The 12,200-nt window shown below is 39.6% G+C and overlaps 1 protein-coding gene across 7 annotated transcripts in view; it reads right to left on the reverse strand.

Annotated features, from left to right (window-relative positions):
- Window positions 1–12,200, reverse strand: part of Slc25a26 (solute carrier family 25 member 26) — a 130,468-nt gene that overhangs the window by 20,218 nt on the left and 98,050 nt on the right. For 5 of the 7 annotated variants that reach the window (XR_009227547.1, XM_046452980.2, XM_046452981.2 and 2 more), the window contains one exon: window positions 3,673–3,717. The exons of the other annotated variants lie outside the window; for them this stretch is intronic. Coding sequence is in view for 4 of the 5 variants with exons in the window: in XM_046452980.2 (XP_046308936.1) it covers window positions 3,673–3,717 (45 nt within the window). In the remaining variant the exon portion in view is untranslated. The remainder of the gene's footprint in view (window positions 1–3,672; window positions 3,718–12,200) is intronic. 7 annotated transcript variants of the gene reach the window in all.

Raw genomic sequence — 12,200 nt, forward strand, 5'->3', positions numbered from 1 at the left:
AACCTGTAAAGGACGGCCTTGGCCAAGTGTGCAAAAGCTTGGTTCTAAGATGCCTGTACACCATATAGCCTGTGATCAAACAGTAACCAGAAACAGAGACAAATGTGAGGTAAGGGTCAGTCTGCAACACCTGGGCTGAGAACTTCAAGCAGTCACTGGGCTTTCAAAGTTCACTGGAGTGAGCTTTTTCAAAAATGCATCCCACTCGGACCTTGGAGCACATTTCAGAGAAGACTGAAGACCAGGGAGGGCATTCAGAGCATTGAGCAGGCTGGAGGGGAAAGGCTTTTTCCAAAGGAAACACAGGGGAAGGAGCTGGAAAACCACTGAGGACACAGCGTGGAGATCCGCAAGCACCATAACTTCAAGCTGCAGAGTTTGAGAAAGTCCTAAGTTTCTGAGGATGTAAGTGTTGCTTCAAAGAGACATTTAAGGAAGATCACATACGTTCAATGTGTAAAATGGCTGAGTAGGTAGAGAACCTGTTGGGACCTGGCCTGACACAATGTCGCAGGAATCTGATAACAGGTGGCCACAGGATCCAAAAAGTCATTCAATGAAACTTAGTGATTAACAGGATAGGGAGAAAGAGAAATAAGAGAATCGTATTTTAATCTGGTGCTTCAACCAGGTCGTCAAGAGAATAGGAGTATGATTAAGCTGGATATAATAACTTTAATTAATTTATTTATTGATTGATTGATTTTGGGGGATGCCGGGGACGGAACTCAGGGACACTTGACCACCGAGCCACAACCCCAGCCCTAATTTGTGTTTTATTTAGAGACAGGGTCTCAGTTGCTTAGGGCCTCGCTTTTTGCTGAGGCTGGCTTTGAACTTGGGATCCGATTGCCTCTGCCTCCCATGCTGCTGGGATTACAGGTGTGCACCACTGCACCCGGCTTATTTATTTATTTTTATGTGGTGCTGAGAATTGAACCCAGTGTCTCACACATGCTAGGCAAGCACTCTACCACTGAGCCACAACCCCAGCCCAATGGAAGAGATTTTTGAAGGATGATAATTCAGATCTCAGACGAGAGTCAAGTTTAGGATAATGTAGCCACCTTCTACATCCAGATCCTCAGCCTCCAAGGTACAGTGTGTACCACTAAGGTCCTGGCTGAGAGAGTTCCCTTAGTCTACTCCCACACAAACAAACAGAAAAACCCTCCCAGATAATATGATCTCGCTCCATGGTTGCAAAACCAAGTTTAAATGGATAATATTATAAACACAAAAATAAAACCAATGCCAAAAACTATCCATTTCTACCAAAGGACTGTGATCTCACATTCAGATTTTTTTTTTTTTTAAACCCTATTAGGTGAAAAGACTCTCAAGGGTGTTCAGCTATGAGAGAACTGGAGATCAAACCACAATGAGATGCTGTATACAACTGTTGGACTGGCTGAAATCTTAAAACCTAATAGTAACATGTAATAGTATCAAGGAGCAACTGAAACTCCACTTGGCTGCTGGGAATGCAAGAGGGCACAGCTACTTTGGGAGGCATTTGATAGCTCCTTATAAAAATCAAATATAAACCTTACTTCTGACCCAGCAATACCGCTCCTAGGTTATTTTCCAAGAGAAATAAAGCACATGTCCATACAAATACTCTCAGCAAATATTTATAGTAGCTTTATTCATAACCAACAAAAACTGGAAACAGTGCAAATGTGTATCAACTAGTGAATGGATAAACATATTGTGTTCATCCATAAACAAATGAAATAGTGTAAAGTGATAAAAAGGGACAAACACTGGCACAAGAAACAACATGAAGAGTCTCAAATGTAATAAATCAAGTGAAAGAATCCAGGCACTAACTGCTGTGTGCACACACTGTCAATTTACATGACATTCTAGAAAAGGGGAAACTACAAGAACAGGGATGGCCAGGGGCTGTGGGTTGGGGCAGCACCGACTAGTAAGTGGCAGGCAGGACCATCTGGGCTGGTGGAGATGCTCTCTCTTGGTTATGGTGTGGTCCTAAACATCTGTCAAAACTCATTAAAAAAAAAAAAAATCACACTTTTCAAGGGTGAGGTTTACTGTACATTATTCCTCAAGAAACTCAAATTAAAAATACATTCTATCTTCACATATGCTAAAAGAAAGATTTTGAAACACTGCATTGTTATCTCTGATTGCTCTGAAAAATTCTAGACATTTCTTAAGAAACAAGAATACTACAAATGTCTTCACTATTGAAAAGAAAGAAATCGCATGCCTTTTTCCTCTTTGAGCCTCAAAACATTCCTTTTCAGAGTTGGGGTGTCGGGATGTCAGGGTGTGCAGATTCCCTGTGAATGATGGTCATTGAGGCACTAATAAGTGAGTCTTGTTTGCAGCACAGCTGCTGGCTTCATTGTTCTTTTGTCACACACTGAGAAGGAGAGCTGGTATGCTGGAGGAATGTGACCTTCTCACTGGAGAGGGGTTGCATCACGCCCTGAAACACTGCCCGAGAAATCTATTTTCACCATGTACCACACAGGAAGGGTAAAAATAAAACAAACTCAACCTCAACAGAAGACCCCCAAAACCATATTGGGCAGTATTGCCCCATAAAATCAGATCACTTAGAAGAAATCTTTCTTAATACTTGATATCCTGGAGCTCATCTTTTAAAGGTGCAAAGCTTTGCCTCAATTTACTATCCTTTAGTAGGTATCGTCAACAGAAGTTATTTCAGAGTCCAAGAAATGTTTATAATATTTTTCAAAAGATAATTTGTATGAGCACTCCATGAAGAGTAGGTCTGTAAAATGGTAGGGACAATTTGTGTGTGTGGGGGGGGTGGCTAATGTCTACACTAGATACTTCGCCGTTTTACAGTTTGATCCTTCATGAACCCTTCAGTTGAAAAAGGGCCTTCGATATTTTCTGAACCTTATTCCAATAAGAAACACATCTCACCACTGCAACCCAGCACAGATGTGTGTGCATGTACACGTGCACCTCACTAAAGCTTTACAAACTAGTACTTATCCTTACCACTTACCACACACATGCTCTTTATAGTTTCTCTTTTTTGAGGTCTTTACAACGCTGACAAAGATCCATGCAAATTTCAGTATCACTGCCCCAGACTATGGAAACCTAATGAGACCTCTACGCATATTTTTAATGTAGATCTTGAAAACTTTGTTTCTTTCTAAACAAATGAGCCAGTGGTCTCTACACTTGCTACCTTGGCTCACGGTCCTATTAGGAATCAGTAGCAGAAATGGAAAGATAGAGTCCCAAGGCACTTCTGCTGCTCACCCTCCTGCCTGCTTGGACACAGGAGTGGGGGCCTTCAAATACTTGGGGTCATCCTCTCTCCTCCACTCACCCTCACTGTTATTCCTTATCCTCTGCACATACAGAGGGAGAAATAATATTCAACTGGATGAAGAAAGAATGGCAATATCGAAGAGTAAAGTGAAGCTGCTTCTCACCATCTGTGGGTGTGGGTCACATTGGCTGAGCTTATTTCCAACACCACAGGTACCTGAAGCAAGCCTCAACTGGTGTGAGTCACGTGTAAAACATCTTTGCAACTATCAGTGACTCTGACTTTGTCACACTTATGGTCAACATTACATTCTTTGATTCCATACAAACTGTTGGGCATTTGTGAAAAATTAGAAATAGATTTCATATAAAGATTTAAAAACTTACTTTTAAGAATTCCCACAAGGGAAACTGGACCAAAGAGAAAGGAATCTGGGGAGAGAAAGGGGAAAAAAATATCAAACATTAGGTTGATAAAAAGCAGCAGTTTCCTGGCGTTATTATAAAAGTCCATAATTATTATTTAGAGACATACTTCATGTTAATTTTATGTATGAATCAAAGCCAACATTAAACAAATTCACAGGCTGTAGTACGCATGTTTAGAAAAAGAACTAAACTTTAACTGTAGGTCCTCTCAACTCTTGGAGCCCAGCAAACGTAAAATTAGAGACACCATGAAGGCCTGTGAATTAGAAAGAAAAGCACAACTGGGATAGGGACAGGTGGCTGCTCTGACAACAGCCAATGCTGCTTACCAAAAGTAACGAAGGCCGGGGACCGTGGCACACACCTGTCATCCCAGCAGCTAGGGAGGCTGAGGCAGGAGGATCGCACGCTCACTCACACCCAGCCTCAGCAACATAGTGAGACTATAAAGCAACCTAAATAAAAAATGGGGCAAGGGATGTCACTCAGTCGGTAGAGTGCTTGCCTTACATGTGCAAGGCCCTGGGCTCAATCCCCAGCACCACAAAAACAAACAAACAAACAAACAAATAAATAAAGGGCTGGTGACATGGCTCAGTGGTCAAGCATCCCTGGGTTCAATCCCCAGTACCAAAAAATAAAACATAAAAGTCACAGAGACTTTGAGGACATGACATTGTTCTGCTTAAGAGGGACAGCTGTCTACTCACGAGCAGGCCAAGTGTCGGGACTGAACGGAGGAACAGAGAAGATGCAGGGTGGAGGGAGGAAGAGCTGGAGGAGAGAGCACACAAAGAGGGCAGGCAGGCAGAAGGCCGAGGGGAGAGGAGGGAAGAAGAGGAAAGAAGAGAGGGGAAAACGAGGGAGGGGAGAGAGGAGGAGGGGGGAGGAAGAAGGCAGCAGAGGAGAGAAAGTGAGAGGAAAAGGGAGGAGAGGGGCACAGGAAGGAGAGAGTAGGACAGGAAAAGAGGAGCTTGCTGGGAGGAGAGGATGAGGGAACAAGGAACGGGAGATGGAGGGAGGGAGAGAGGAGCAGAGCCACCTGCAGGAGGACAGGGAGCAGCACAGGAGCAGCACAGTCAGACAGCAGAGGGAGGGCTACAGGCCTCGGGAAGGCACACTGGGTGATGCCAGAGGAGTGCAGAGGGAGAGGGACAAGGGACAAGCAAGCCTGAGCTCCAGATTAGCCCCAAGCGCGGTCAGGGAGACGAGCAGTCTGTACTAATGGAGTATGAGTGGTCCAGACAGAGTCAGATTTACAGTGAGCCTTCTAACCATAGAGCCAGAATTCCCAAGAGCCACCTAAGGTTTACTTCACGGAATCTCCTTAACAATCCTATCAAACACTATCATTCCTAATCCCCTCTTACAGAGACTGAGGTTCAGAGAAGTTATGTAACTTGGCTTAAGACACGCAGTGATTAAGTCGGACCTTCTGACTTCAGAGAACCCATCAATGCAAAAGATATCTAACTGGATTTATCTGCATACAAACTCACTCATAGTACAATCTTCTGCTTTTAATTAAATTTTTAGAAATTTAAAAACAGAAATCACCTCCATATTTCTTAAAATAAAAATGCCTGAACTCCCCCCCAACCCCCGATGCCAATGAGTTTACATAATATCCAGTCACTGGCCACCAAACCGTGCCCAGCAGCTATGACACCCACAGGCTTGCCATGTCCCCATTATTGTCACTCTGCATTCAGCTCAGTTCCAAGTGATAAGTAAATGTGAACTTGGCACATGTGTATGTCTCCATGATTTTGGAGGAATTAACAAGTATTGACCTTCACATGAACTAAGGGCAATAAAGTTGTTACTGAAGTATTTATATTAATCAGAATTTTAGAGCCCAGCAACATCTGTGCAACTCGGCTAGAGCAAATGATGGCCCTGAGTTTGACAGACAGTGGCCCTAGAAAGAAAATCTGACTTCTATTCAGGAAGGAAACAGCAGTGAGAGAAAAAAAGAAAGAAAGAAAGAAAGAAAAATCAATGTCACTACCTGGATTAATCTGACAAGCCAGAATCTCAGAGAAGTTTGTCATTGTCATCAATAAGCAGCTACCCCACCCTGAATGTCAAAGTTCCACAAGAGCAGTCAAATTTAGTTTGGTTCTTTTGGTCACCAAAACATAAAAGCATCTGACACTGTCCAATTTGAAACCACAGAGCTGTATTTCCAATTAAATTAATTATCAAAACAAACAAAAAACTTACTGCACAATGGGTTTCTAAAGCTTTTCTAATTTTTTAAAAATTCAAAATATGTAAAAAAAATTACCCTCAAGAACAACAGGGGTTACAGATCATTTTAATCTTCTCCTTTGGGATTTTGCCATCTCAGATGTAACAATATTACATTTTAATAAGAATAAAATGAAAAGAGCTTTAAAATTCATTGCAGCAGGGCTGAATTGTGACTCAGGAGTGGTAGAGCGCTTGCCTAGCATGTTGGGGCACTGGTTCGATCTTCAGGACCACATAAAATATAAGTAAATAAAGTTATTTAAAAAAATTCATTGTAACCATCTTTGACAGTTTTTCATTTCTTGATGAAAATAACCCATAAAATTGTCTGAATTTGCTCAATACTTAATACTATTAGATTCTGAATTCTATGGATGAACATTTTGCCCATTTTCCTCTATTAATGTTTACTTATTAAATTGACCCTTCAGTTTAAAGGGGTAATTTAAAAACGACACATTTGGAACGGCAAAATGATTCCACTGGGTATTTGTTTTTAAAAGTGAGCCGACAGTAAACCCAAACAAAACAAGATCAACTGACTGTCAATGGTAATTAACGGTACTATAAAGGCTTTGCTAATTAAACTTATTTCTGGCTTCTAGGAGTGAAAGACCCTCATGAGATAAACTCCTTGTGTGTGAAAATTTCTCCAATGTTCCTCAAGTCAGAATCGTGTTACACACTTGCTGTCACTTATAGTAGGAAGGGACAACAATGGAAATGTGCTGCACATATGTGAAAGGAAGGTGGCCAGCACATCCGCTCCAGCCTCCCCCAGCCACAGCTCCCCAGCCAGGCAGACGGGGCCTGTGAGAGGGCTCCCCTCTCGGCCCAGGTCTGGTGTGGAGTTACACAACAGTGATGTTTCTTCAAAATGTGGAATTTTATACCCCAAACAGATGTAAGCTGTTATTCTAAAATGTTTTATAGATGAAGAAAATGAATAGCTGCACTCAGAGGTCTTATATTCCAAAACACAACATACCCATTTTATTGCAGCAAAAGTTACAAAATGGTCACTGTTGCGACCTGTTTAACGCCTCCATTTAAGATGTTTTGTTTGAATAAGGTTGTTAAGACCCAGGGCTCTAATAAGTGAGTGGCCATAAACCCAGCTACCATCAAAGAGGCAGATGTAGGGGGGAAACCTGCAAAAATTCAACTCGGATTCCACTTAGTGACAAATACAGCAATAATTCTAAACTAGTGTGTGGGTGAGGATTCTAGGGGGAGCAGATGAAGTGAAATCGGAGCGTGGTGAACCGGCAAGGAGGCGCTGGGCATCCCTGTGACATAAGCAACGTACAGGTAGGTTAGGAGCACCCTTCATTTATGGAGCACTGGATTGTAGTTATCCTTGAAGCCAGTCGATGCTTCTAACCCTGTGATCTTAAAATAAATGTCTGCAATTTATGGTCCTTTACCAGTGAAGCAACTCATACAGTAACTAAGGTGATGGAAAGCTGTGATTTCTAAGTTGATTGCTAACCTCTAAAATTCTATTTTTTAATGGAACAATAATATCAAAATACAATGTTTTTTAAAATAAATAAGACTGGACTGTAGGCCACAATGAACCCAAGGCCACTGAGTGAGCCAGGAAGCCTAGGGAACAGGAGTTCAGTTGAAAAGCTGTGAAAGCTCTCACATTTGGCAAAAATGACCAGAACCTCTCCAGTAGTAGGATCTTTAAAAATTAAACTATGCAAGACCTCAAATTACAATGGGTTTGAAGAACAGCATGGAATGGGTGGTTTGCCATGGAAATACAAGTGGGTTCAAGGGCCTGCCCATTCCAGTTTTCAAGAGATCCTACAAGTGACGGGGTAGTCTCTTCTTTGTGCCTGACAACTTCCAGAGTCATGTGCTTGATTTGGGGTTTTCCATTCCAGTGTCCCAGGGGGAACAACACCATTCTTCTCTTAAATACTCTGTGCCTTACCATTCAACCTCAGTAATGAACAATAACAAATGAAGCTGAAACATAAAAACTCCTTGCTCCAAAGTGACCATCATTCTTAAAAAAAAAAAAAAAAAACATACACACTATCTATCTGTGAAGTGTATACATATGTGTGTGTGTTTCTCAAACACAATATATATATATGTATATATATTTGTGTGTGTGATATTTACTTATTTATTCCAAATACATATATATGAGAACCAAAATACATATATATGAGAACAAAGCTAAAATGCTAGGACATATCAGGAAATAATTTTAACAGAAATACCTTTTAATTATTTTAAATGAATGATTAGAATCTCTTTGTGTGTAGTGTACATGGGGGGGAAAATGTATGCCCAATAAAAGAAATAAACCTAAAAGAAGAAATTCTGGAAATGAATTACTTCTTAAGTTTGCAAGACATACTAAAATTCCTAAAGCATCTTTCCAAATAAAATATAATATGTACATAAGAGTAACAAAATCTAATAGAACAAAGGAGATGAGAGTAAACAATCTCGTTCTCAAATAAACCTTTTAGATGTGAAGGGCAGACACCCTGAGGATACTGCCAATCTCTAACTCAGACAGAGGAGGTATGAAAAAATATCAGAAGTGAATGTAAAGATTAGGCGTTCTCTCTATAGTCTACAGAATCATCAAAATAATTTCATTTAGGCAGATGTAGCACCTAGCATAAATTTAATGTTAGTATGCTAGTTATATAACACTGTCTTATAATGAAGACAAAGGCAATGTCAAGTTAGTCTGTAATTTGCTATATTTCTGAATTCAAAAAAACACATTACACAATTTCTTAAGCAATGTAAGCCTGTGACACTTATTCATGGTAAAATGGCCCATCAAAATAAGAATAGATGAGAACTTCCTCAATCTGATGAAGGACATTTCCAAAAGTTAGAACTAATATCGTTTTTTTTTTTTTTTTAAATACCAGGGATTGAGCCCAGGGGCATTCAAGCACTGAGCCACATCCCCAGCTGTTTTTAGTATTTCATTTGGAGACAGGGTCTTAGTAAGTTGCTGGGGCTGGCTATGAACTTGAGATCCTCCTGCCTCAGCCTCCTGAGCCATTAAGATTATAAGTGTGCGCCACCGCTCTAATATCATCTTTTTTTTTTCCATTGTTGTACATGGACAGCATGTCTTTATTTTATTTATTTTTTTAATGTGGTGCTAAGGATTGAGCCCAGTGCCTCAGACCTGCTAGGCAAGCACTCTGCCACTGAGCTACAGCCCCAGCCCCCTAATATCATTTTTTAAAAATTTTTAGTTGTAAATGGACACAATACCTTTAATTTTATTTATTTATATGTGGTGCTAAGGCTGAACCCAGTGCCCCATACATGCAAGTCAAGCTCTACCAGCAAGCCACAACCCCAGCCCCCTAATATCATTCTTAATAGTAAAAGACCTAATGCCCTTAGATCAGGAACAAGGCAAGGATGTTTTTTCTCACCACTTCTATTCAATAGCTCACTGGGGATCACAGTGAGTGCAATTAGGCAAGAAAAAGAAAAAAAAAAGAATGGAAAGAAGCAAAACTACCCCTGTTCACAAAGACACTATTCAGACAGAAAATCTTAAAAGACCTTGAAGAATAAAAAATATATATACAAGCCAGGAACACGGTGCACACCTGTAATTCCAACAACTCAAGAGGTTGAGGCAAGAAGTTGCCAAGCTTCAGGTCAGCCTCAGCAATTTAGCAAGGCTCTATGCAACTCAGTGAGATCCTGTCTCAAAATAAAATATAAGGGCTGGGGACGTAACTCAGTGGTAAAGCACCCCTGGGTTCAATCCCCAAGACCAAGCAGGGAGGGGAAAATGTGTGTGTGTGTGTGTGTGTGTGCGTGTCTGTGTGTAATTTCTAAATACTAGGGGCAAATAAGTGAAAAATATTTTTTAAAAAAGACCAGTTTTCTTACAATAGCATCAAGATAATACAAACTATTTAGGAATAAAATTAACAAAAGACTTGTGGGAATCTGTATTGAAAGTTTAAAAGTTATCATTAAGAGAAAATAAGGATGATCTAAATAAGTAGAGGGATATGGCATTAAATGACTAGAAAACTCAATATGGCTAAAATTTCAACCCTCCCCAAAATTGTTTATAATTTCAATGCAAACCCAATCATAATTCTAGAAGCCTCCTCTTTCTGTGTGTGTGTGGGGGGGGGGGGCAGGGGGAGTCCTCAAGCCAGGCAAGGGCTCCATCACTGAGCCATATCCCTTGCCCTTTCTTTTTAAAAATATACAATAACAAGCTGATTCAAAAAGTTACATAAAACTGTCAAGGACCTGAAATGACCACAATCTTAAAAATACAAAACCTGGAGTACCAGGAATATTTGTTTTCAAGATCTTCTATACTATAGTCATCAGGTCAGAAATCAGGACCACAGGCATAAGGACAGACAAAACAATGGAGAGAGGGGTGGGGGAGAATATGAACTCAAAAACAGTATTTTCACTAAATGGTACTGTAACCAATAGATATTCACATGCAAAAAAAAAAAAAATGAGCATCGGCCCCAATCTCTTATGCATATAAAACAATTAGTGACAGGTGAATTACATTTAGATGTGTAGACCTAAATAAAAAAATTAAACCAATAAAGCTTACAGAAAAAAAATAGATTAGAATACACTGGCAGACCTGGGAGGATGAGGAACTTTCTTAGACCACAAATAGCAGTAACCATAAAAGAAAAAAATTTTCGAGAAATTAGACTACCTCAAATTTTAAAACTTGCTCCTATCAAAAAGTACTGTTTAAAAAAAACCCTCAATGCTGTATTTAAAAAAAATAGAAAAATCCTGTAATTTACATGAAATCTCAAGGAACTCCTAATTGCCAAAACAATCTTAACAATAAAAAAAAAGTCAAATATTTCATGCTTGCTGGTTTCCAAAGTTAACTGCAAAGCTACAATGAGTAAAACAATATGGTAATAACATCAAGATACACATACAGACCCACAGAGTGGAGGGATAATCCAGAAACACAGCCTCTCATGTACAGTAAAACACTTTTCACAAGGGTGGCATTTTCACAAGACCATGCAGTGGGGACAGGGCAATCTTTTCAAGAAAAGGTCTCAGGAAAACTGAATATCCCCATGCAAATGAAGGTGGAGCCATATCTTACACCCTAATAGAAGTTAATTCAAAATGAACATAATACCTAAAACTACCACCAAAAAAAATCTTTTAAAAGAAAACACAGGGGGAAAAAATCTTAATGACATTTGGTTTGGCTGATTTGCTGGAAAATAGCAACAAAAGCAAAATCAGACAAAAGCGACTACATCAAGATTGAAACCCAAAATGCCTCAATGAACACAATCTGAGTGAAAAGGCAACCTACAGAAAAGAAAATATTTGCAAATCATATATTCAATAAGGGGCTAATATCAGGGAGTAATACTCAGAATATATAAAGATCTCAACAACAAAATCCCCAAGTAACCTGGCTTCAAAAGGGCAAAGGACTTTTCTCCAAAGAACATACACAAAAAGGGTGTCTATTTGACATAATTTGTTTTAAAATTCTTTTTGAAAAGACTGAAAAACCAAATAATGGTAAGGAGGTGGGGAACCACAACTGTCATACTTTACTGGCAGGAACTTAAAATGGAACAATTGCTTTTGAAAATGTTTGTTTTCACTTGCTTGAAAATTTTATTCTCAGATAATTATCCAAGAGCAGTGACAACAGGTGTCCATAAAAAGATCTGTGCATGAATACTTTTAACAGTTTTCATGACAATAGCTAATGTCCACCAACAGGAGAAAGCAAAACCAATTGTGGTTTATACAACAAAGGAAAATTAGTAATAAAGAATTACTAACACATGGCCCAACACTGTGGCCTTCACACAAGTTATGCCCAGCGGAAGTCAGACACAAAAAGATTCCATATTGTATGATTCTAGTTATACAAAGTTCTAGAAAAGGCAAAAATGATCTAAGTGGACATTTTGGTATGAGATATCAAACAATACTCTAGGGACACAGAAATATTCAACATTATGATACAAGTGTGAGTTACATGAATATGGTTATGTCAAAAGTATACATATATGATGTGTGCATTTCAATGTTCAGAAATTTTACATAAAATATACCATGCAAAATACAATGGTAATCCAGGTAAAGAGTTGATAGAGAGCCGGGCATGGTGGCGCATGCCTGTAATCCTAGCAACTCAGGAAGCTGAGGCAGGATGATTACAAGTTTAAGGTCAGCCG

This window comes from Marmota monax, unplaced genomic scaffold, assembly GCF_021218885.2.
Source record: "Marmota monax isolate L192 unplaced genomic scaffold, Marmota_monax_Labrador192_F-V1.1 WCK01_AAM20220418_F8-fsc00042, whole genome shotgun sequence".
Classification (NCBI taxonomy): Eukaryota; Metazoa; Chordata; class Mammalia; order Rodentia; family Sciuridae; genus Marmota; species Marmota monax.